The following is a 26670-nucleotide window of genomic DNA, read 5'->3' on the forward strand; positions in this document are numbered from 1 at the left end:
GTGTCTTTTTCTTTGACTCCTTTTGTTTTTTTCTGTTTGTCTTTGGTTTTCAGTGGTTTTGATCATGATATGCATAGTGTGGTTCTTTTTATATTTGTCTTACTTGAAGTTTATTGAGCTTCTAGTATCTCTAAGTTAATGTTTTACACCATGGGTGGGGAATTTCCGGCTGTGATGTCTTTAAAATTTTTTTCAATTTCTTTCTTCTGTTCTTCAGGTTAGATAATTACTACTAATCTTTGGTCAAATTCGTATCTTTATTTTCCAGCTAATATTTATGCATAACAAACCACCTCTAAACATGAATAGCATAGACCATTTATTTATTTTATACTCACAGATTAAGTGAGTCAGGAATTCAGACAAGGCATGGTGGAGGTGGCTTGTTTCTGCTCCACAGTGTCTGGGGCCTTAGTTGGGAAGACTCAGTGACTGGAGATGAGTTGGCACGTTGGGGGCTGAATCATCTGAAGGTGTTTTCACTCACATGTCTGGTAAATGCAGTCCTTATCTGGGTCTTTAGTTGGGCTGTTGGCCAGAACCCCTATACTTGGCCTTTCCATGTAGGCTAGTTTGGGCTTCCTCATAGCATGGCAGCTTGTTAAGAATGAAGTGCGTGGGTAAAAGTGCATGGCATTTTTATGACCTAGCCTTAGAAATAGCTTTATGTCACTTCTGCCCATACTGTGTTGGTTGAGGCAGTCACAAAGGTGTGCCCAAGTTCAAGGGGGAGGGACCATAGACCCCATCACTTGATGGGAACAGTGTTAAGGTTATGTTGTATGAAGAGCATGTGGGATGGGAGATGTAGTCATTCTTAGAAAATACAATCTGCCACATCTTTCTTCTGCAGTTCCCAGTCTTCCATTAAGACCGTGCAAGTAGATTTTTTTCTTTTCAGATACTGTACTTTTGAGACCCAGAATTTCTGTCTTTTATAGTCTCTGTGTCTTTGCTGAGATTTGTCTTGTCATTTGCTATAATCATTTTCCTTTACATTCCCATATATATTTATAATAGCTGCTTCAAAGTCCGTGTCTGCTAATTCTAACATCTGGTTTGTCTTGGTGTTGGTTTCCACAGACTGCTTTTTTTTTCCTTGGTCATAGGTCATGTTTTCCTGCTTTGCATGTCTAATAAGTTTTAATTGTATGATGAATGTTGTGGGTGATATGTTGTAGGGAGTCTGAATGTTAATTTAAGGGTGCTGAGTTTCATTTTGGCAGGCATTTAAATTAATGGTTAATCTTCTTGTATTATCAGGTTTGGTTTGCTTTGTTAAGGCAGGCCTATTTTAGTTTTGTCTTTTGTTCAGGGCATGATCCTTACTCCTAATGTGTGGCCTTTCTGGGTTCTCAGCTGAATACGTGAGTTCCTCAGTGAGGTCTCTCCACTCTGGCTGGACCAGAGCTCCTTCTCCTAGAGCTGTGCTATCTCTGGTGTCATCTCCATTATGCTTCCAGATTCTGCACATATGCAGCCCAACTCATGGCCAAGGCCGTGAGGTGAATTTCCATACACACTTCGAAGTCCCTCTGTCTGTTCATCCTCCTTTTTCTGCTACCCTCTTCCACAAACTCTAGCTGCTTCACCACCCAACTCCAATCTCTGCCTGTATACCTCAGTGAAACCTTTGTTCCATTTGTGCTACTTCCTTCTGCTGTGTCAGAAAAGAGTCTCCAACCTGAAAACAAGGCAGCCATGGGGTAACCTCATGTTTCTTTTTCCCTAAGGATCATAAGCCTATGCTACCTTTTGTTTAGTGCCTCATACATTTTGCCCAGTTTTACAGTTATTTACAAGAGGAAAACTCCTGTACCAGATACTCTTTAATGGTCAAAAGTATATACGTGCTCCTGTAAGAAAAATTTTAAGAGATGGCCCCTTTATATTGAATGCCAGTATAAAAAAAGATTTTTAGAACAAAGTTATTTAAGGCCTATTCATAATAGAACTTTAATCTGGTTACAATAATTTTGCTACTGTATAATAATTTATAATGTTCAAATTTTGCTTTTTACTGAATTTTACCCATATATTTGTATTGATGTTCTCTAGAAATGGCAAATAAAGTGCAAATTTTTATTTTAGTCTCTCTCCCTCAGTAATGGCAGATATTCTTTCCCAGTCTCCAACCTGTTTTAATAGCCTTAACGTTGCCCCTCAACAAGCCACTACTAGTTTGACACCTATTTACCATCTCTAATGTATTTCCATTTTACTAGGTCAATCAGTATTATTTTGTGGGATATTTAATTTAATGAAAGGTTACCCTAATAGATACTTTTCTTTTCTAGAAGTGAAGTGATTTTATTTTTAAATGTTGTGCTATAAGGCATCAAATGAGGCTGTTTATTTAGGAAGCCTTTAGTACTTCCTGAATGGAATGTAGAAAAATAAAGGATTGGGAAGCAGAAATTCTTAGCAGTTGTGCCCATAATAAATAATACTTGAAAGTTAAAAGAGGATTAAAGTTGGCTTTGAATATACATTGTAGACACCTAGCTAAAGTAACATATGAAGTGTCCTGATGAAATTGAAGAATAGGCTTTCCATGGCTGGAGCCTCTAGGAGGGATTTAAAGAGATAACACGTTACCAGCATTTTAATGAATTGTTTCTGTTTTGTTGACATTGTTTCTCACTGATGTTAGATTTGTGATTTTGGCATACAGTGTGTGCCAATAATTTCTTTTTTTTAACATCCTCAGGACAGGCTCAGTATGAATGAAAATATAATTAAGAAAAACCTCATGAGTCTTTATAAATAGGAATTGCATGAATCATTAAAACTAATTATTTCTCAAGGAGGACTGTTATCACATTGAAAAAAGCTTTGATCCTTGTTTTTTCTATTTAAAAATAGTATATGAAAATATTAATTTTATGTAAACTCTAAAAAATACTGTTTAAAAGAACCTAGACTTTTAATGAAGCTCACTTTTTGGAGGTAAAACATAGTGTGATATAATTTCATCAGTTCTTACTTTTTTGGGAAAATACATTAGGACAGAAAACTTTTTTCTTTTGAAAGTGGTATGTGCTTATGTTTTAACAACAAAATTGTAGAAGTAAATTGTTGAAAATAAATCATGAAAGCCTCCATCTTTCCCTGAAAACCCAGGATAGCCACTGTGATCATTTTGGTATGTGTTCTGTCAGTCCTTTAGACTCCAGTTTAAGTGTACGAAGGGCTGCCACATGTGAATAGTATTCCTTGGAGATGGGCAATGGGATGTGTACATACCTATTAATATAGTATTGGTTTATGTATTTAGATTCAAAACATAGTTACCAGACTCAGAATGAACTAAAAATGAACTGTTAATCCTCCAAAATACCTTTTCCCCCCCCTCTGCTCACATTTACATCGTAGGCTTTCCGTGAGAAAATTGTATTTTGTAGATCATTTTTTACTTATTCATTTTCTCTCAGAAGAAACCTATGGTGGAAGATATGGCAGGTAGCAATGAGTTGTTGTTTATTAAATTTTATGATCACTGTCCTTCAAATCATTTGTCTATGTTTTGGTTATTCTAATTACCCATAATATTTACCTAAATTTCCAACCAAATTAAAATAGAAACTGAGAAAAGTCTAAAAGTATGTATAAAGCTTCTAGAACAAAACATAGAGAATATCTTTATGAATTCTTTATGTGTAGGGAAAGATTTCTCAGAGAGGATACAAAGTTCTAACAAAAGAAAAATTTGATATATTGGATTTTATCAAAATTTAAATTTGTTGATTTTCAAAGCACAATATTAAGGAAATGAAAAGGCAAGTCATACACAAGGAGCAAATATCTGACAAAGGACTTATACCCAGAATATATAAAAGACTCCTATAAATCAATAATAAAAAAGACAAATAATCCAGTTGGGGGAAGAAATGAGCCAGTGACTTAAACAGACATTTCAAAGAAGAAAGTGTAAAAATGGCTAATAAACAAATGAAGGACTAGAATTTTAAAAAGCTGACAACACCAAATATTGATGAGACTGTGGAGCAACTGGAACTCTTAAAATGTTGGTAGGACTGTAGAATGGTATAGCTGCTTTTGAAAACTGTTCAGTAGTTTCTTATAGAGTTAAATATGCACCCACCCTATCTCCTCTGTGACCCAGCAGTTCTACTCCTAGCTGTTATTTACTCAAGGAAATGAAAGCATATGTCCCCCAAAAGACTTGCACGAGAATGTTTATGCACTTTATTCATAATAACCCCAAACTGTAAACATCCCAGATATCCATCAAAGGAGAATGGATAAACAAATGGTGTTATGTTCATGCAGTGGAATAATAGAATAAAAAGAATGAACTATCCATACATGTAACAACATGAGTGAATTCGAAAAACATTAAGTGAAGGAAATCAGTTTAAAAAGAATGCATATTACATGATTACAATTACATGAAATTAAAGAACAAGGCCAAACTAATATATGGTAATAGTAGTAGCTACCTGAGAGCTTGGTGGGGCTTGACTGAAAATGGGCTTGAGGGAATTTTCTGGGGTGGTAGAAGTGTTCTATATTTTGATTAGAGTGGTTGTTACAAAACTTATAGAATTGTACACCTAAGATCTGTCTGTTTCACTGTATGTAAATTTTTACCTCAATTTAAAGAAAAATCCAAAAGTAAAAATTGAGAAAAAGGTACAGGAATATAGAAGATAAAGAGGGTAGAACAGACAGGAGTGAAAGGGTCTGTAACAAACCACTTTTTCCTGTAATATATTTATAGCTCAGTAGAAGTCTGTAGCAGAATCAGTGCGTCCTGGGTTGGTTGAAGTAGTGGGTTAAAGCAAAGAATTATAAAAAATTACACATACCTTAAATATTTACTTTAAAAAAGTTGTACACATGAAATACTAAAATCAAATAGTTCTATAGGGTTTATTAACAACCACTGCCACAAAAAAAAAAAAGGTAGTTATTTTCCTTTGTTTCCCTATGCCCTGTGGCAAGAGTTCTTAATCTTAGGCCATGTACCTTTTTGACAGTCTGGTGAAGCTTATGAACCCTTTCTTAAAATGATTTTAAATCCATAAAATAAAATTCATAGGATTATAAATGTGCCTATTATATTAGTTTTGATTATAATTGTTATAAAATATTTTAATACATCTATATAATAATAGTTATTAACACATTTAAATCAAATCTATTGGCAGGTCTAATGACTGTTAATTTTTGCAGTGTTGATTGTAAATAATATTTTGATATCTTCATCAACTGTAGTATGACATATCAGTTAGTGATAAAGTTATAAGTATTGCTTGTATTACTGTGTAACATTTTTCACATTCAAGTTTATGGACTCTTTTTTTCTTTCCCTCTTAACCCAACCACATATTTTCATTCTCCCATTCTTCCAGTAGTATATTGTAATTTTGGTTATATCAGTATTGGGTTTTTATGTCATTATGACTAGATAAATGTCATTCATAGTTAAGCAATATAGTATATTATAACTGGTTTTTCCTACACATTTTGTTTTCCCTGGATTTACAATTCTCCCTCTCTCCATCCCTTCTTCCCTCCTTTTTTCTCTCTCTCTTTCTCTCTCTCTCGTTTAGTTTCTACATTCTTAACTTTAATTCATCCCTAAACTTACTCCTAGTTGTATAAATCTCTATATATGTTTGAGCACATTTTTTATTATATCAATTTCATCTTCTCCAGGAACCTTCCGGTCTGCCCTGATCTGGATTAGTCGTTCTCTAGGCTTGCTGTATGACTGTCTAATCGAGATGTCCCTTCACTATTCATTCTGGGGATTCTCCTTTTTCTTCTCATGCATTGGATTCTTCAGTTTCTGGAACTTGTCATCTTCTTTCACGGTTTCCCACCCTTGTTTTGGTGGAACACATCTTGTAGCAACTTCCTGAGAGAGAATATGTGGAAAGCAAAATTATTTGAGTCTTTGCTTATTTTAAAATGCCTTTATTATATATGTATTCACACTTGTTTTATAGTCTATCTTGGTATGGAATTCTAGGCTGGGAATAATTTTAAGTCAGAAGGTTTTGCCCAGTTGTTTTCTAGCTGCTGGTGTTGCCATTAAAAAGGATGATGTTATTCGGATTCCAGATTCATTTTATGAAACATGTTTCCTCTCATGCAGCTAGGATCTTATGTTTATGTCTTCAGCATTCAGAAATTTCAGTGAGATATGTATGCCTTTATTTGGGTCTGTTTTAATATTGCTGAATACTCATTATACCCTTTCAGTTTGGAAATTCATGGCCTTCAGTTTTGGGTATTTTTCTTGAATTATATCTTGGATTTCTTCTCCTGTGTTTTCTGTTTTTTTCTCTGGGATGCCTATTCATATGTTGAATCTCCTAGACTTTAGATCTTTTAAAATCTTCTCTTCTGTTTTCCATTTGTTCTTCTATTTATTCTATTTCCTCAGCCTTATACTTTTTTAACCCCTCTGTTACCTACCTTACAGGATTAAACAAATTTGTATGCATAAAGTATTTAAAATAGTGCCTGGCATATAGTAAGTGTTGGCTGTAATTGTTGTTGTTTAGTTTCTTAACTAATTGTTGAGGGGAGAGGTCTTTGGTCTTTTGACGTATTATTTTGACGTATTAGCTGTATGACCTTGGGCAAGTCCTGTAATTTCTTTGATACCTACCTCTCAGATGTTTGTGAGCATCAAATGAGAATATGTATGTGAAAATACTTAATAAACTTTGTACAGAGCTAATAGTTATTACTTGCATCTTTCAAATATCAAAAGTTTTTAGTTTGAAAGAAAATGATGGCTGAATTTCCAGGATTATTTTTAAGATTTCTTGATTGCATGTGACTGTTTCTCACAAAACTGTATAAGCTAGGTAAACTTGAGCTAAATGCTAATGCTGCTTTTTAAAGAAGTTATTTCTTAATACTCAATCTCGTTATGTTAGGCTGAAGAGAGATTATGAAAATATTCATTTTATGAAGAGCTATGGCTTTACTTCAGATTGTATAAATCTGTGTAATGTAATAATTACTTAAGAAAGACCTGATTACTAGTTTAAATCCATGGATAGACTATTTATTGGAGTTTATTTATTTTTCTTAAATGATATTTGAGATTAGGAAAAAAGAATCTGTCTTTTGGTTTTTCTCAATAGTAGTAATGTAATTTCAAATGTTAGCTCATTTTTGTTAATGGTGGCTTTTTGTTTGTTTGTTTTGTTTTAAGGTTTTTGGATTCAAAGCATAAAAACCATTACAAGATATACAATCTGTAAGTATGTTTTCTTGTTTGTATGCTTGCAAATATCTTCTAAAATAACTATTGAGTGAAAGTTATTTCCTTGTTAGAATGAGGTAAAGATATATTTTAACAGAATTGTATTCCTAAAACAATTAGTTCAAGAAGTCTGATTGAGAGCATTGTTAGGTCATTTAGAAAGTGTAGTGATGAGGTAAAACAATGTTGGCACAGATTCATGTTACTTGGTCTGCTTTAAATGACTTGGCATCTAGCCCGTCTTTGGGCCCATAACCATGTGGTAACTTGAAGTGTAATTCACACAGAGCTTCTGCTGAAGCATTAATGCCATCTTCCATGGAGGGATGCTTCTAGAGTAGACATAATTTTATTCTGTGTCTCTAGGTCAATTGATTGAAAAAGCTATTAGCATATTCTCTAACTGTATATAAAATAAATAAGTTAACTAAAATTGTTGAATTGGGTGGTTTCTCTTGCCTGGGGCAGGGATGTAAGGATTGCCTCTTGATTCAGCTAGCTGACCTTATCTTTAACCTTTCATTTTTTCTTTTGACTTTGTGAGTAGAGGTGTAAAATAGAAAAAGAAGGAAAGAAAAATGTGAAGAAAATATCTTATCATTTTTGCTCTTGACCATTTTTTCCTTCCCAAAATATTGACCATTTTCTAATTAAAAAAACAAATTGTGCATAAAATGTGTTATGTTTCTACCTGGCTTTTATTTTTCCTATGTGATATGTATAAATTATGCAATGGAAAAAATTTTAATCTAAAGTTATGTATGCTAATTTACTGTTATAATTTCTGTAGAGTTTATTTATCAAATGTAAGAACAAGGTTTTTTTCTGCGTTCAGTGGGCTTTCAGATATTCACCAAAAAAATGAAAGATTCTCTGTGCCTTATTGGCTTGTGGGATGTTGCTTTTTTATCTTTAATTTAGTGATCTTTGTACTCTGATAAGACTTCAGAAGACCTGAGAGTGAAGTAGACACTATTATTGTATCTCTTAGTGAGTTGTCACTGATTTCCTCAGATGAACAAAGAAGCAAACATTTATTGAGGGCTTGCTACATGTTAGACATTCTACAACATTTTGTTAGTGCAGAGGTGAATAAGATGTAGTTCCATTCCTCAGGTAATTATAGTCTAATGTGAAAGGTAGACAAAGTATTATAGAAGAGGTAACTCTTGTATAGAAGAGAGCTGTGTAGACAACAGTCAAAATAGTGCATTGCACCCCGCAGGGAAGGTTTCATAAAGAATGGCATGTTTGAGCTGGGGTGAAAAGAATCATAGAGGTTGACCTGAGGCTTAGGAGGAGGGGAAATGGCAGTGCAGGCAGAGAGAATGGCGTGTAAGAAGCTTGTTGGCAATAATATTGTCTAGAATATGGCAGATAATCCATTATGGTCAGATTATGGTGTGTGTGTGTGTGTGTGTGTACGGTGTAGTGGTAATAAGTAAGATGAAAGAAAGTAAAAGGTGCTGTAGAAACTTAAGTTTAGGTGGGTTCCAACTTAACAAATGATCTGTGCGTGTATCTTTCTCTTTTCTGGATTAACCTCTCCTACAAAAACTCTTGTTACAGGTGCCAGAGTGTTTCTGTGGAGGAAAATAAAAACCACAAAGTTTTGTAGTTTTTGAACAACTGGATTCAGAAGTTAAGTTTCAAACAAAAAACCAAACAGGACATGAACTGTCAAAAGCTGGAGTCCACTAAATGAGTCACCTCAGGCTTAGACTCTTAGTACTGGGCATGTAGAGAGTCCCAGACTCTCTACTAAAGATAGAAAGATACTAAAGACAGATTCTGCCTTATTTCAAAACTTTATTTGAGTTTAACATTATATCCAAAGAAAGGAAAGGAAATTCTTTTCATTCCTGTATGCAGTGGCTTCCTGCTTCTAGAATTTAGGACTCAGGTTTGTACTGTCAGTATTGTGGGTCACTTGTGTTATTATGGTTAAAGTTGGCATTGGTATCTAGCCTGGAGAGTTGATTGCCTATTTGTTTTTGTATATCCAAACATCGGACCCCCAAGTTAATGAACTGTCTCATTATTAGTTGAGAGTAGCTTTTGATGCACATATTTTAACTCCCTTATTCCCCCATCCATTTAATGGAATCATAGACTGGAAAGTACCTGAAAGAGATCATTTAGTCCAACCTTCTCATTTTACTGATGGGGGAATCTGAGGCCTAGAGAAGTTAAGTGAGTTGAACAGGGTCACACAGGTACATATGGTAGCATACCATCCACTGTTGATGCCAGTATTCCCTTTCTGTTTTTTTTGTTTGTTTTAATCACCCCAAATTTTACTTTCTTCAGAAGTTTCTAGAACTACCAAGTTGTAGCGTGTTTTGATTTCTGATGTCAGTTTTCAGTCTTCTTTACTTTTCTCTGGCTCTGGGTAAGTGAGTCTGATAAGTAGCAGATGTTTCTATTTTGTTTATTTTTAGGATATTAATTAGATGTGATGTATGTCTTTGCAAACATATGTAAATGGAAAGATCTTAAAATATTTGCTCTTGACATACCTGTATTTAATAGTATATTAAACTTTTTATGGCAACTATGACATATGTGGGTGAAGAAGAGTTCTTAATGTGGACTTTCTAATAACTGACTGTAACTTTATATCTCTATTATCAGGCATTCAGTAAGTTATTTTAAGAAAGGACAAAATTAGCCTCATATCATTAACCAAATTCAGGTATACTTGGTGAATTACTTAGTACATTAATCAGTTCGTTTTATGCAAGTGTGTGTACTTCATTTTTGTATTTTCCTCTGTAACCTGTCTTCTGGTGGGGGTAAGGGGAGGAGGGGGGAGATAGGGTATAAAGACATACTATAGTTTTTGCCTTTGAGGAAGTTAAATGTTCACTGGATACTAATTTTTAAAAGGTTGACTATATTTCATGGTATATTCTATTTGACATACAGCTATGCATCAATTTGTGGTAAACCTTCAGCTGTTAATTTTTATCTATTAAGTTTTATTTTGTAAGATAGGGATAGCTCCATTGAAGAGAGTAAAGAAGAGACCTACATGCCTAGCTGATTCTATGACGAGTCTCATTTCTCTGGAAGCATTTCCTATTAATCTTATCCCTTTCTTCACTTTCTGTCTACTGCTTCATAAAAGCTCTCTTTGAGTGCATCTTTATTTCTCTTGTCTTATATAAGCCAATATGAGGTGATGATTTAAAAAAAGATATCTTTTGAGTTCTAGTTATATGGAAGTATAAATACACTTGTCTTAGTCAGATCCCATTTACCATTCATGTATCTTTAATTTTGGTTTGTTGAAAGACTTGTCTTATCACTAATATACCATAAATTTACAAGGGACTCTGTGTGTGTGTGTATGTGTGTGCAGTTATCAGAGAAAGTTTGTGTTTTTTTTTAATTTTTAAAATTTATTTATTTTTGGCTGCGTTGGGTCTTCGTTGCTGTGCGTGGGCTTTCTCTAGTTGCGGCGAGTGGGGCCTACTCTTCGTTGCGGTGCACAGGCCTCTCATTGCCGTGGCCTCTTCTGCAGAGCACAGGCTCCAGGCATGAGGGCTTCAGCGGTTGTGGCGCACAGGCTCAGTAGTTGTGGCTCCTGGGCTCCAGAGCACAGGCTCAGTAGTTGTGGCACCTGGGCTTAGCTGCTCCGCAGCATGTGGGATCTTCCTGGACCAGGGATCGAACCTGTGTCCACTGCATTAGCAGACGGGTTCTTAACCACTGCATCACCAGGGAAGCCCCATCAGAGAAGGTTTTAATTAAGAGAGTCTTCTTTCTTACCTGACCAACCACTCCCCATATCACTTTTATCACTACCAGGCGCAATATATGTTTTCACATACTCCCTATCCATACCTGTAGATATTTTCACAATTTTTTCATGTTTTCATTATCACTGTTTGTTGGTTCTTTTATGCCAAATAATGCTCTTGTTGGAATGCTGACTTTGACTAAAATTTGTTATTGTTTTGTTTTTTAAACTTCTATATTTTTTACTATGCGTGGAGTATGGAACAATACTGAAAAATGTTTGACTTTTGTAATCAGAGGTGCTGGGCTCTTCCATTTACATATCGTGGTTTGGGGCCAGTTTTGTAATGCTCTTCTAAAGTTTAGCTTTCTCATACATAAAATGGAGACAGTATTAACTGTTATATGATTGTGAGGATGAATTTAACAATATGGAAACTTTGTAAGGTATGCACATCTAATAGACATTTAGTAGCTCATTATTTTCACTTTCCCTCCATTTTTTTCCTCTTAATAATATTTGAGAATCAGTGTATGAAGGCAGTTATCAGCAGTGTTTATCAAGCCAAACATTTTGAGCTGCTAAAAACGTACAGAAATTTTAGATAACTGAAGCTGTATGAAACTCAAAATGTTTATTTTTTGTTGTGCTCTTATGAGACCAGTTTCTTAGAATTGTTTCCTGGTATATACCTCTCCCCTCACCTCGTAAGCCCTATTTTACATGATTCCTTAAAAAATATTCCATTAAGGATTCTTCTCTATTGACCATACTCCTCTTTAACCTGTACCAAAGAAAGTGTAAAATGTTACTATTTTCTTGGTCAGTTCTCTTCTTTCTGCCTGTCTTTTTTTTTTTTAGTAAAAGCGAGTATGAAATTATTTAGCAAGGATGCGTATATGTGCTTATGTCATTGTTAAATAAATTTTCTTTCTAGCAAAACTCAATATACTAAATTATAGTATGCTAAAATGGAAAAGCTTTGTTTTCAGCAATATTATGAGAAGCTGATTTGTTTCAGGTCTGACCAGTTAGAAATTAGTGGGTTGCAGTTTGCTTATAATTAGTTCAACCTTCATGCGGATTTTTTTAAATTTTTAAAAAAAATTTTTTTTGCCGCACCACCTGGCTTGTTGGACCTTAGTTCCCTGACCAGGGATTGAACCCAGGTCCTTGGCAGTGAGAGCACCAGGGAATTCCCAACCTTCATGTGGATTTGAGTTTAAAAATTGTTTAAAATAGATGAACTCTACAGATATTTCAGGATTTCTAAATGTAAGGCACAGGTCCATAACCACTTATGTGAAATTCTTTGGGCTAGTTGTGTTTCAGCATTCAGAATTTTTCAGTTTTTAGAAAGGTAACATGGAAGCATATATTTTGTATTGCATAACACCCCAGTGGGATTTGGAACAGTACCTAGGATAAAATGTTTCACTCTTTGCTGTAAGTGTATTCCTATTAATTAAGGAGTACACATTCTCATAAACTCAGATCAAGTTCTGCTGCAATTGAGTTTGCCATACAGTTAAGAGAAAGTTTCAGATGCTTCAAAATTTGGGGATTTTGGAATGGTAGATTCAGAGGCTATGGACCTTTATTTGTTTTAAAATGCTAAGTTTTTATTTTAAATAATTTTTTAAATATCTGGTTTGGTTAGTAGTTGAACGTACCAGAATGCTGCTGACCACAAGCTAACGTATGGAATCCCTTTCTGAGCCTATTAATGTTTATAAACATGGCCTATTAATCATGAGTGAGCCAGTGCATGATAACAAACGTGACTACTATTAAAAAGACAAATTTTAGCATGCTGTAAGTAATGCTAAGTCAACATTACTTTTTTCTATTCTATATTGATTTTACTTACTAGTCTTTCATTACTCTCAGACTTTAATTAAAACTTATAACCTGAGAGATTATTGAAAAAGATGACCTTTGGCTTCTCTAAAGAGAGAAAGATCTGGTTAAAAGATGTAGTAAGTGTTGTGTCTGAGTAGATTAGCATCATTCAGTTATTCTTTACTTTTCCTTTGCCCTTATAATTTTACTGTTTTTAACATACATCTTTTGTAGTAATAGTTTGAGAAAACTGTATATGCTCAATTATAAGGCAGAGGTAAAATTGAAGCTAGTTAGTTGTTTACACATATCTTGTGAAATCAAAAATAAAGACCATTCGCATATATAATTTTCACAAAGGGAATGTGAAGGTATAGATGCAAGTGAATTTGCAATGTTGTATATTAGTGGCATTATAAGTTTTGTAAGCAAACGTATAAGCTCTGATTGTATATACTTAACATTTTCAGCCTTGATTTCCTTAATTGTAAAATGTGGATAATAACAGTACCTACTTCACAGGAGTCTTAAGATTAAAAGCAATAGTTAATGTAAGACATTTAACATAATGCTTGGTACATTATAAAGGTTCAGAAAATGTTTGCTACTAATATACTTTTTTTTCTCAAGCGCAAAAGATAATTTTATATCACATTTAAACTTTTCTTTTAGATGTGCTGAAAGACATTATGATACCGCCAAATTTAACTGCAGAGGTAGGCATAAATACACTGTATTATGTTTGATAACTTGAAGCCAACAGTCTAAATCTTACTGTCATACCAATAATGAATAATCTCAATTATTAAGTGATATATTTATCTTAAAGATGGTCTTAGAAAATTTGAAAAATAAATTTAATTTTGCTATTGTGTTTTTGGAAACAAGTATCATATAAACCTGCCAGTAGTACTAGGAAGACTAAATTGTAGAATAGACCGAGAATTAGGAGAAATTCCTAGACTAACAGTAGAATGAAGAGAGGGTTATTCCTACAGTTTGATGCATTTGGTGTAACAGTAAGAGATTACAGGGAGAAAGAAGAACAACTTAACTCCTATCGAGGAACATGACCTGCGTGGTGGAAAAGGGTATAATGAAATATGGATAAGAGGAGGCTGATAGATGAGAGCAGGAGTTGATTTAAATGTGTTCTTCTCCAGGTGTAGTAAATTCTGTCTCAGAGCCCACAGAAACTTTCATTTGTATTTGTGGAACGCTTTGAACCATGAGAGACCTGAAGAGTTGAGAAGCTTGGCAAGATGCTGCCGTGATAGTCAAAAAGAGAAAGTGGGTGCCTTGACAGATTGATATATTTGCCATTGATCTCTCCTAAATATTTAGAATGGACTTTCAAACAGTTGGTTTGAGAATTCAGAAGTGCTAATGGCTGTGAGAGCTAGGATAGATTTACTAAGAATGTTTCATTTTTAGTGGATTTAGGCTACTGCTTACTGGTCAAAGAGTGTTTTACTCGAGGTTTATCTAGCTTTAACAGGTTTTTCTGGATGTTTTTGTATGCCACTGGGGAAATGAAGATGGAATGATGGTACAGCTGGGCAGATGACTAAGTAAAAGCTGTCCTGATGATTCCCTGTAATGGTAGTCATTGTCTACTTGAAGAGCCGTTCTGTCACACCAAAGGCTTAATTGAGTGTATCTTGTACCCCATTATGAATGACCTGGTTGAAGATATAAAGGACATACTTTTCACATATTTAGATAACACAGAAGAAATAAGATAAGTAGTGATATATTTAAAGTCCTATTTCTAGAAAAAAATTTTTAAAAACCTCAACTCTATAGGGAACAGAGAAGTTTTGAGTTCTTATAACTCATATGAAAAGACCTGAAACTTCACTTGATAAACTTTACTACAATTGTATACATTTTATAGCTTGGGTTTTTTTTTCTCAATTTCTTTTGTAAATGTCTTTAAAGTCATGTGTATACAACACTAACATTTGCAAGACCATCTTTAAAATAACATGTTTGACGTTTTTATTCTATGAAGTGTAAAATGCAGTCTTTTCCGTTGTTGATTTGTTGGTGATCTGTACTTTCTTTGGAATATATGTTTTGTGATTATGCAATATTATAAGTGTTACAATTCCTTTTGTTAGAAAATGTATTGAGAGCCCTGATAAGAGGCTCCTGTGACATTTAATTTTGAGTTTACCTCCCCCTCTGATATGTTGTGACCTCTGATACTTCTTTGCTACTCTATTGCAAAGTTTCCTCCTTCATAAAGTGAGGAAAATAATACTTGGTTTCCCTGTCTAATGAATAAATTTGAGTTGAGAGACTATTTTCTATTCAAAAATTAGAAAATTATGAGACAAATTATTTTTCTCTGGAGTTCAGTTTTTCTTTAAGAACTCTGTTAAGTTTATATGCAACATTTCTAAAGTTAACGTACTTTTAATAAGCAATTCAGGAGAGATTTTTTTCTTATTTGAGGTTATCTTTTTACCACAGTTGCACAGTATCCTTTCGAAGACCATAATCCACCACAGCTAGAACTTATCAAACCCTTTTGTGAAGATCTTGACCAATGGCTAAGTGAAGATGACAATCATGTAGCAGCAATTCACTGTAAAGCTGGAAAGGGACGAACTGGTGTAATGATTTGCGCATATTTGTTACATCGGGGCAAATTTTTAAAGGCACAAGAGGCCCTAGATTTCTATGGGGAAGTAAGGACCAGAGACAAAAAGGTAAGTTATATTTGATGTTTTTTTTCTTTATTCTTCCTAGATCTGAGAATTTATTGGAAAATAAATTTTTAAAAAGATAGTTGTTAACCCTTATTTTCTTTCCTCTAAACATTTAAATTAGTATACTACCTTAACTTTCACATGAGCAAATGACAGATTCATTCAGTTTTTCTGTTCATTCTAGCATTTTCATGTCGTGCTAGCAAATCTTACCCATTAACTGGATTGCATATTTGGTATCATGAAATCTTTACAAAGCATTTAAAAAAGCAGCACATTGATCAAAAGTAAGCTTGATACTCCTGAAGCTTGCTTGAAAATAAAATGTCTTTGGATAATAATTTGGATGCCATTACCTAGTAAAGTGTGATCTTTACTTTTAAAATACATAGAGATTATTCTTTGATTTGAATACTCATAAATGTGGTTATAATTAAGATTAGTCAAAGGTTCTTCTCTTATTCAGAAGACTAAAGACTATGCTGAAAATCATTGACAAATTTAATTTGTGTAGTACATTTGAAAGCAAAAAATGAACTCTTGGGAGAATTTTTTACAGTGATTTTCAAGGGATTTATTTCTTTGGATACTAAGTATGGCAAAACATATTTACATTTCTTACAAATGGACTTTGTACATTTCTGTCTCCAAGAAAGGAAAAAATACCACACTACTTCAGATAGATGGAAAAACTCATTTAGAGACCTCTATTGAGGAAGACATCCTAATTTTATATGAAAAATTTATTCTAGTTTTAATAATTTTCACAATGAGGAAGGTTCTCTTACAGTTTAAGCTAATTTCTTTTTAATTTAACTTCAAAACAGAAACATAAGTGATCATAGCCATCATTTTCAGCTGGATAATGGCATTGATTCCTGGTTCCTTTACTCCTTCCTCATTTCTTGTTTTACTTGTCATTGTTACATTTTTGAATTATATCTAAGGATGCCAAAGCACTGTTTATTGGTGACAGTTTACAAAATTGAATCTTATTGTTAATGCATGATTTTGGTGAGTGTTGATTATAATAACTTGCCATACATTTCTGTATACTGTGTGCACCCTGGGATGATAGCACTAGAATGAATTCCAGAGCAGGGGACCTGAGATGTTTTCTTTGGTTCATCCTTTCTTCATTTAGAGGGAAACAATTTCTTTTACTGATTAAAAATATAGAAGGTAAATTTTTCTGTACTTAAGTGAATAAACATAGGGCAGCACAGGGAAAAGAGACTGAATGAGAAGAAAACCTAGAGAGATGGGTCAAATTAAAATACAGTCACAGGAGCAGTGGTAGAAATTTAAAACAGGGTTGATGAGCAGCAGACATTTTGGTAATCAAAAAGAAATCAGGTAAAAAGAATTTAAAATAAAAACAGAAAAGTTGTATAATGTTCAGCCAGAACTAGCTTTAAGTTAGGGACTCTTAAACTGTTTATGTTATATACCTTTTAAAAATATGATGAAAACTCTATTCTCCCACAAAAAATGTGCATCATGTACATGAGCATAAAATTTTGCTTATAGTATTTAATTGCACTGAAAATTATTTTTTTTTAACAAAGAATGTAAAAAATACTTTAAGAATAATGTCTCATTTTCTTTTTTTATGCCAGGCAGTGGCCACTACTTGAGACTGCTGAATAAATCCAAGTGGTACAAATTAACCAAAATTAAGCTTTAGTTCTGCTCAGTAGTAAATTTTCCTGAAAGGGCTACTATTATTTAGCTTTTAAAGAACACATTGAAACTATGCCATTGTCTTTGACTTGGCAACTTTTATGTCATTTTTGATATCTAATTAGTTTTGACTTTGTTTCCCCATCTCATGAAAGAATGAAAGAGCAAATGGACTCTGTAGATTTTTTGCCAGATGAAAGTAGGCTTGTGTCAAGAAATAAGAATTCTTATAAGACTCTTCAGATTAATTCATGTTGCATCATTTTCTTTGCCTTCTAGTTATTGAGATCATTTTTTGGCAAGATTCTGGCATAATGCTGTGTTTGAAGGAAAAAATTATGACTCCACATTTTAGTTTTAATATTGAAGAGTTAAACTGTGTTAATGAGTTTGTATTTTATGCAGGTAAAATTCTAGCTATAGAATTTGTCTTCCTAAAGCAAGTGAACTTATGTGTAGCAAAGAATTGCATAGTTGCTCCCACTTCTTGACAAAACCTCTTAAGTCCTTGATTGAAAGTCTTGGCTTTCCTGAATTTGGCAACTTTCACAACAGTAGATTTTTTCATGACAAATCCTCTTGTACAGTCTGTGATTCAAGACTTGGCTCTCATGAAGTCATAGAATACTTTTACAACAATAGCTAAGCTTTCTCTCGGGATTCATGGTAGAGTCTTACACACCAGTGCATACTGGTGAACAAAGCATGGAGTCACAGTGACGTGTAGAACTTCTTTCTTTACCAAAGCAGCAAAACCAGATGTTTTGCCAGGCATTAAGGTGTACTCTGTCTACAGAATACTGAGATTTCTTCAGGGGACTTTTTTTGGGCAGAGAAACTTCACCGTTTTGAAAATGTTACTGTCTGCTGAAGTTTCCAAAAAGGACTCCAAAATAGGAATTATTGTTTGTGTCACCATGCATGTATTTGATGAAAACTAGTAGCTGGCTAAACTGAGATTTCATATGCTGAAGAGAAGTGGTATCTCCAGTCCTTTCATGACCTGCTTCATAGTTTTAGAAAAAAATGTCTGTTTTTTTGGAATGGATAAAACTGTTTGATAGAGATACTACAACAGTCTTACTTTTCTGTTGCAAACTACAAGTATGTTTGACCATTTCTAAGATATTTGCCTTCACCATGTTCACTGTGACTTTTTTGTTTGTTTGGCATTACAGTATCCTTGTAGGTTACTTTAATCAAGAATTTTGAGTTGGGGGGCAAATAAGGTATTTGTAATGGTCCAGCCTTTGTAACTAAGCTGTGCTCTCACGTGTTCTTACACACACTTCCCACTTCCGTCATACTTCCCTCCCTCTTACTCTCTTATACCCACCCACCCCCGCATATGTGAATATATACTCTGTCTGACGTGGGTGCTTCTTCAGGATAGTTGGCTGAATGCTTCTGATAGTGAGAACTAGCCATATAAGAAGCACTTGGGATATTCCGTCCCATCGTGTTCAAGGAAAAAGTAAAACCTAAGGATACTTAAACTTTATTGTATTTTATTTTCTCTGTTTTCTGTTTAAGTTAGATTCAAGAGATGTCTACATAATGAAAAATGAGGCCATATTTTAATTTTCAATGGCAAGATATTGTAGTCATCACAATCTGGTAATACAGTTGTCAGTTCTGTTTCTCTGTGGAGGAGACAAGAGGAGATGTGATGAAATGGCAAGCCCCATGGGATATTGTTGTGAAACAGGGGCCAGAGTGAAAAGATAGCAAGAGAAGTATTTATGAAAATAAAATGCAAAGCCTGTAGTGTCATGTGGTAGAATAATAGTAGCTACATCATCAGCAGAACTGTTCCAGGCACAGCATATTCTCTGTCCTCTCATAGGTTAGAATCTCACCCAAGTGAAAGGTGATGGGTTAATAGAAAATGGAGTTCTGTATGTACTACTAAGGATGTACTCAGTAAAATTATGTTTAGCTGTTACATGACATTAAAACTCAGAGTTATGTAATTTGACCAAAATTGATCACTTTAGCATCTTGAAGTCAAAGTAAATCATTAAGATCTGCTGTGCTTATTTTATTAGCTCATGATTAATTAATATACCTAGACTATTTTTTGGATGAATTATTCACAGGCTCTAAAGGAGTATCCTAATGTGCTCCTACCTTTATCCTTGTGTATATTTTAAAAGGCAAAAAGACATTTATGGGCAGATGCTGTTGACAAAGCTGTATTTTACTAAATGGTGTTGTTTCCATTATAGGTTGAAACAGCATTAGAAAGCGAGACAGAGTAGATAAAAGTCATAAGATTATGAGGTTTTTTTTTTTGTTTTTTTTTTTGCTGGAGTATTTCTTATTTTATAGATGATAAAACTGAGGCCCAGAAAGATGAAGTGCTTTGAACAGGATTATCCAAACAATTAATGACGGTGTTCAGAGTAAAATTTGAATCCCCTGACACACTGGTGAACTTCTTTCTACAATATCAAGTCCATAAATCCTGGAATTGTATAAGAGTTTTGAAGCTCTTCAGAATTAATCTCTGCACAGAGTCAAGCTCTCCTGAAAGGTCACAAAATGATGATGAAATTGGCCTCTTTTGACAAGGCTCCTCAGTTTATATTTAAAAATAGATTCTGGAGCAGTAAAGACCCCTGATTAAGTAGAATAAGGATAGCTTGAGTTTGTTGGTGTTAAAAATATAATGCTGCAGGCTTCCTTTAAATCTTTGGAATTTGTCTTACAAATTTTCAAATAAATCACATGTTTACCTAATGGTAAGAGTACTAGTGAAATAATAATATATTTTTAGGGCTTCCCTGGTGGCGTAGTGGTTGGGAGTCCGCCTGCCGATGCAGGGGACATGGGTTTGTGCCCCGGTCCGGGAAGATGCCACATGCCGCGGAGCGCCTGGGCCCGTGAGCCATGGCCGCTGAGCCTGCGCGTCCGGAGCCTGTGCTCTGCAGGGGAGAGGCCACAACAGTGAGAGGCCTGCGTACCGCAAAAAAATATATATAGATATAGATATAGATCTAGATATATTTTTTTAACCTTTAATGAATATAACTTATCATAAGAAAACTTAGCTGACCATGGTAGAGCTGTTGTTATACAGCTGTGGAATTCTTCCAGAGAAATAAGTTATCTGATAATAAATATAATTGACTATCCAAAGTAGTTTTATTCTTGAAATATCTGTTAGAGAGATTTATTCTCTTACCAGTATTTTAGGTTGTGTCTGTAGATTTGCATTTTTGTAATTGTGAACCACTATTATAGGAGATACGTACATTTTATCAGTTTGTGTAGGATTAATTTTATTAGAAATGTCTTTAATGTTCTTTTGCTTGTAGCCTTAATTTTAACTAAGGAGAAACACTAAGAAGCTGAAGAAAATTGTGTTCTGGTGACATTTTTATAGGAGCAGAATGTTTCTCCTCCTCCTCCCCCACCCTCTTTCTCTTCCTCCTTCTCTTCTCTGCCCCCCCCCCACCGCCCCCACCGCCACCTTCCCCTCCTCCCTCTTGTTTTGAAGAAAGAGGAGCCAGTTGTCATGTTTTTGGTGAAGATTTATAGACTTTGAAGAGACTCTCCTCAAATTAACCTGGTAGAGTCTTGACATTTTTCTCAGCAGACTTGGTACAAATTAGATGGCAGAGTGGTGGGTGCCAACTGACCATAAGGTGTGCAGCTGTGTTAGTAAAATACCGAAATAATACTTCAGGATTTGAATGTTGCAGAGAAGTACAACTGATGCCTCTTACTTAAAAAAAAAAGTTTTCTGAGAGTGGTGTAACTACTTGAGGGAAGACTTTCTTATTCAATAATTTACAAGAAGGCAATTATGTTATACTTCTCTAGGAATCATTTCTTTGCATATTTGATCTTTTGCTTTATGAGCACGTGGCAAATTACTCTAAAATGAACTGTCGATGGTTTCCACCCCAATAAAGCTCCTAGGGTTGCTTGCTATCTAATCTATGCCTTACACTGTCTGTATTTGTACTTATGCTTCAGAATTAAAGTAGATAACTCACAATATTTATTACAGACTATGAATAAAGAATTAAAACATCCTACCAGTAGGGGTAAGTGTATATTTTGGAAAGATTCCCAAAATTTCTGAATTTAGAGAGAGAAACTTCTATTACATGACAAACTTACCCAGAATCTCTCCTCTCTCTCTCTTGTCTTCCTGCTTCTAGAATGGTAGCAGGTAAAGTAAGCATTAATACTTACTTTCTTTGAATAAAACTCTCAGGAAAAAATTTTGAAGCTTTGATTTTCTTTTTGGGGGGGGGTTTGTTTTCGAAGCAGTTATTAAAGTTCTTATGTATTATGATCTCTCTATGTGAGTTCATTAGCTTACCTTTAATGAAGACTTCTATCTTCTAGAAATAATAAATATTAACTTTATTCTAAGTGATCCCAAGAAGAGGAAATTTTCTAGTGTCTCTGAGGAATGAATTTATGTTCTAATATATAATCAGATTATTTTTTTCTAGTCTGTTTACTAAATTTCCCCATATGGTAACCTAATGAAATTTTCTCATTTTCTTTTCATTTAAAACAAAGTAAGGAAGAACAAACGAAGTAGATGTAACAGGAAAAGAAATGTATTTATGACTTCTTTCTGGTTTTCCTGACAAACTCATGACAATTTATTGGTTGTTTTTTGTTGTTGTTATTGGGTGGCAGGGGAGGAGCAGTGTTTGAGAGTACACACTTGAATTAGTACATATGCACTCTCTGCTGTGCCACGCCAGGATAGCTGGACACTTGAGAACAGCTCTGCAAATATTTATTTGTTACAAAACTTTGTCTTATGTGAAGCCTTCAATTCTGAAGCATTTAAAACTTAAAAGAAATTAGGATACTAAGAATGTTGTCTAAAATTGTATCTAAGGAGATAAGTACACACTTATGAATGGGTACATTTTTACTGTAGGGCTTAAAACCGTTTAAGGCTTCATTTTTATTTTTTAATTTATTCCTTGATTAATTATTGAGATATAATTGACATAAAACAGTGTGTAAGTTTAAGATGTGCAACATATTCATTTGATACATTTATATCGCAGTATGATTACCATTGTAGCCTTAACCTCTGTTGTGCCACAGAAGTATCATTTCTTCTAGTGGTGGGGACACATAAGATCTTGTCTTTTGGCAAGTTTTTAATGTTTATAATGTAGTTTTGTTGTCTGTAATCCCTGTACTTTATATTGGATCTCCAGAAGTTATTTATCTACTAGCTGTAAGTATGTACCCGTAAACATCATCTCTCCCATCCCCTCACCCACCCCCAGTGTTTGGTAACCATCATTCTACTGTTTTCCAGTTCAGTTTTTGGTCTTGTTTTGTTTTTTTAGATTCCATATATAAGGGATATTGTACAGTAATTGTCTATCTCTGTCTGACATATGTCACTCAGCATGACGTCCTCAAGGTCCATTGGTGGTGTCGAAAATGGCAGAATTTCCTTTTTTCTCAAGGCTGAGTAGTATTCCATTGTATGTATATATACATTTTTATCCATTCATCTGTTGATGGACACTTACGTTGTTTCCGTATCTTGGCTATTGTGAACTACAATAAACATGGAAGTGCATATAAACAAACAAACAAACAAACAAAGTAAGCTATAATTATCCTCTTTTTTGGCTTAAAAAACCTCCAAATATAACATTCTTATTTTTTCTAACACATTAATTCTCCTGGGCTAAACTGTTTCACTAATACATGGTATTTAAGCCTGTTATCCAATCTGTATATTCATAAAATTTTAAGAGTTTTATACCTTGAAGGACCTTAGCAATTATTTCAGACCCACTTTAGTATAAATGATAAAACAGATCTGCAAAGATCATTTTGTCCTAGGTCATTTAATCTCTCTGTGTAACAACTCAAAACCATATCTCCTAACCTGAAATCCAGTATCCTTTCTACGGTTCTATGTTCTCCTGTCCAAATTATTTTTCTTTATTATTTTGATCCCCAAAGTAGAAATAGAAACTTAAAAAGGAAAAAAGAAAGTGACTGTGTTATAATGTATTATAACTCTTTCAGTTTCAAGTCACAGAAACCCAACTCAAAATAGCTGAAACATAAGGAGACATTTATTGGCTTATATAACCCTAAAACTCTGGCCTGAATCTAGATGCTTAACAGATGTCAGAAATCTCTCTCTCTACTCTCTTTTTTTGTCTTTTTATACTTTATTTTTAGGCAGACTCTGCAAGTAATGGCAAGGTAGTAGCTCCAGGTTTACATGCTGTCTACTTTAGCAACTGCGATGGCAAGAGAGCGACAATTTGAGCAGAAATTTCTAGTTTAGGCTCTGGTTTACCTGGATTAGGGCATGTACCCATCCCTGAACCAAACATTCTGACCAGAGGCTTGGGCCATATATCTGAAGCTGAAGAATAGGGCCCCCCTCCCCCTCCCCCAAACCACAGGGAGAGAGATGGCATCCCAAAGGGGAAAGGATAATAAAAATATCAGTTTTCTGCTTCATATTATTCTCAAGAATTCTATGGTTCATGTACCACTATTTAATACACTACTTATAATTTGTTTCATAGAACTGAAGCACTGTAATATTCTAAGCTTTGGAGATTTTTTGTAGGTGGGAAAAATAAGAGCTCAGAGAGGTTGTGAATCTTTCAGATTACATAGTTGGTATGCGTGCTGTTAGTAAAACCCAGGACGTAGGAGTAAAAAAAATTCGAATCAGACTCATATTTAGGTTCAAATCTTGTTTTTGAACAAGGTGATTATGTGCACCAGGAGTGTTTTCTTATCCTTAAAATAGAGGAGATCTATCTTGTAAAGTAATGGTAGTTTTAGGGATATATGTAAAATGTCTGGCATGCCGCTTAATATCCAATAACTACTGTTATATGTTGTCATTGTGGGAACTGGCATTCCTAAAAGCCACATTTCTTCCTTTGTTGAATTACTTTCCTGTAATAATCTTGCTGTGATCACTCTGAAACATGGATTTCCAAGCTTCAAGCAAACACTATCATTGTAAAACATCTACATTATTTGAGTTTAGAAGTGCCAGTGAAAAGTTTACTGAGGTAGAAAATTACTTTTTAAACTGAGGAATCTAGATTGTGAATTCATCTTAAAGAAGATGATTTGAGAGTATTGATGCGGAGCAAAATGTGTAAAACTGGATCAGGAATGTCATTTTATTTTAAGACAGGGTGCACTCCACAATGAAGACTTAGCAGTTATGGACTTTTTAGTGCTAAACATAACATCATAATATATTAAGCAAAAACTGGAAGAAATTAAGAAAAATTGATAGCAATGCTAGTAGGAATCTTTTTTAATGTACTTTAAGATCAGGAAGGTACAAAAAAATAAGAAGATATATAGATGGCTTGAATAATATAATACAAGCCCATAAAATGTATTTCTTTTTTTTGTCATTCACAAAACAGTTATCAATATTAATAATTCATTAGGCCAACCATAAAATCTCACCTCCAAGTAGAAATATATAAACCTCATCCCTTGGTTACAATTCAATAGAATGAGAGATTTTGTTAAAAAGTTTAATCAAACTAAATCAACCATTTGGAAATTTAAAGCCACTTAACTTAAATAACTTTTGGACAATGAAGAAATAGAAATTTATATTAGATATTATTAAGATAATAACAAATAGATGGATTAATAAAGATGAAAATATAAATTTATGAATTATCAAACAGTAAGACATTTGAACTAATAAATCCAAACACTGTATAAAAATGCCAATAGGGCTTCCCTGGTGGTGCAGTGGTTGAGAGTCCACCTGCCAATGCAGGGGACACGGGTTCGTGCCCCGGTCCGGGAAGATCCCACATGCTGCTGAGCGGCTGGGCCCGTGAGCCATGGCCACTGGGCCTGCACGTCCGGAGCCTGTGCTCCGCAACGGGAGAGGCCACAACAGTGAGAGGCCCGCGTACCACACACACACACACACAAAAATGCCAATAAAATCAATACATCTCTTTTTAAGCCAATCAAAGGAAAAAGAAAAGAGAGGGAAAACAAAAAATCAGATGTTGGAAGTTTGAGAAAAGAGATAAAACTACAGTGTGGAAGTGACATTAAAAATTATATTCAGGTATATGCTAATTAATTTGAAAATTTCAGTGGAAAATGGACAATAAATGCTTCAAGATGAAATCCAAAATCTGAATAGACCATCCAAGAGTGAAAATGAATAGGAGCCCTCAAGAAGTACCTGATGTGAATTGCATTTCAGATGGCTGCTATCAGACCTTGAAGCATCAAATAATTATGTTATTTAAATTGGTCCAGGTGTTAGAAAGTATGTAAAACTCCCCATATGACTGCTTGCATAGCCCTTCTACCTCAATATGATAAAGATAACATTTTTAAAACCAGAAAGTATAATATGGGGGAAATTAAATGGTTTGGCGAAAAGTTAAGAGTACGTGGAAGGGAGTTGTGAGGGATAAGAGTGGAAAAAGAGGTTAGGCTATATTTTCAGGTTGTTAAAGAATTATAGTGTTTGATAAATTTGTTGTTATTTGGGTAGACACTGGAAAGCCAGTTAACATTTTGAATTATTTGGTAATGTGATTAATCTTATATTTTTGTAATATTAATCCAAAAGCAGCATAAAAAGTGAATTGGAGAATAGATAAATGAAAGGCTGATAATCAGTTGGCTATTGCAAAATTGCAGGAGGCGACTGAATAGAAAGGCCACAGAAAACCAGAACTGGTATTTTGAGAAGCATTTCAAAGTCAAAATCTGGGTTTTGACTGAATCTCTTTGCTATGTACCTGAAACAGAACATTGTAAATCAACTATAGTCCAATATAAAATAAAAATTTTTTTAAAAAAGAAAAAATCTGGATTTCGACATCTGAATAGACGTGAAGGAATCCTGAGTATGAGTATTCTAAACAAGCTTAACCTCTGGTTTGCCTTCCATTTTGCATGGAGTGTGTGTGTGTGTGTGTCTGCATGCACAGACACACGTGCATATGTGTGTGTGTGTGTGTATACATATATATATATATATATATATATATATATATATATATATATATGCCAGGTAGTTGATATGCTGACTGATACACCAATCTCTGCCTCGACTCTGCTGCCTGGACCATTGCCATAGTGCTGGGGTTCCCGCACTTCTCTTTACTATAACCCTGTGTATATCACTGCTGTCTCTCAGATTGTTTCCTTCACTCAACGATGGTGATGGTATTAGAATAGATTTTCGGCTCAGATGCTGGAGGAGACAGTGAGTTGAGTATAACGACAAATAACAGAGGTTGGTCCGTGCAAGAATGTGAAAGCTTCAGTTCTGGGATATGTTGTGTTTTAAGTGTTTCTGAGATTTCCAGCTAGAAATGTCCAAGTGTAGGAAATTCTGGACTGGGAGTTGGGAACAAAGTCATATTGAGAGACACAGGTTTTGGAGT

At 34.4% G+C, this 26670-nt stretch overlaps 1 protein-coding gene across 1 annotated transcript in view; it reads left to right on the forward strand.

Annotated features, from left to right (window-relative positions):
• PTEN (phosphatase and tensin homolog) overlaps positions 1–26670 on the forward strand; it is an 89681-nt gene that overhangs the window by 43838 nt on the left and 19173 nt on the right. The window contains exons 3-5 of the mRNA XM_029244893.1: positions 7202–7246; positions 13512–13555; positions 15318–15556. Coding sequence (XP_029100726.1) covers positions 7202–7246; positions 13512–13555; positions 15318–15556 — 328 coding nt within the window. The remainder of the gene's footprint in view (positions 1–7201; positions 7247–13511; positions 13556–15317; positions 15557–26670) is intronic.

The sequence above is a fragment of the Monodon monoceros genome, unplaced genomic scaffold (genome assembly GCF_005190385.1).
Source record: "Monodon monoceros isolate NGI ecotype Baffin Bay Population unplaced genomic scaffold, NGI_Narwhal_1 Super_Scaffold_4, whole genome shotgun sequence".
Classification (NCBI taxonomy): Eukaryota; Metazoa; Chordata; class Mammalia; order Artiodactyla; family Monodontidae; genus Monodon; species Monodon monoceros.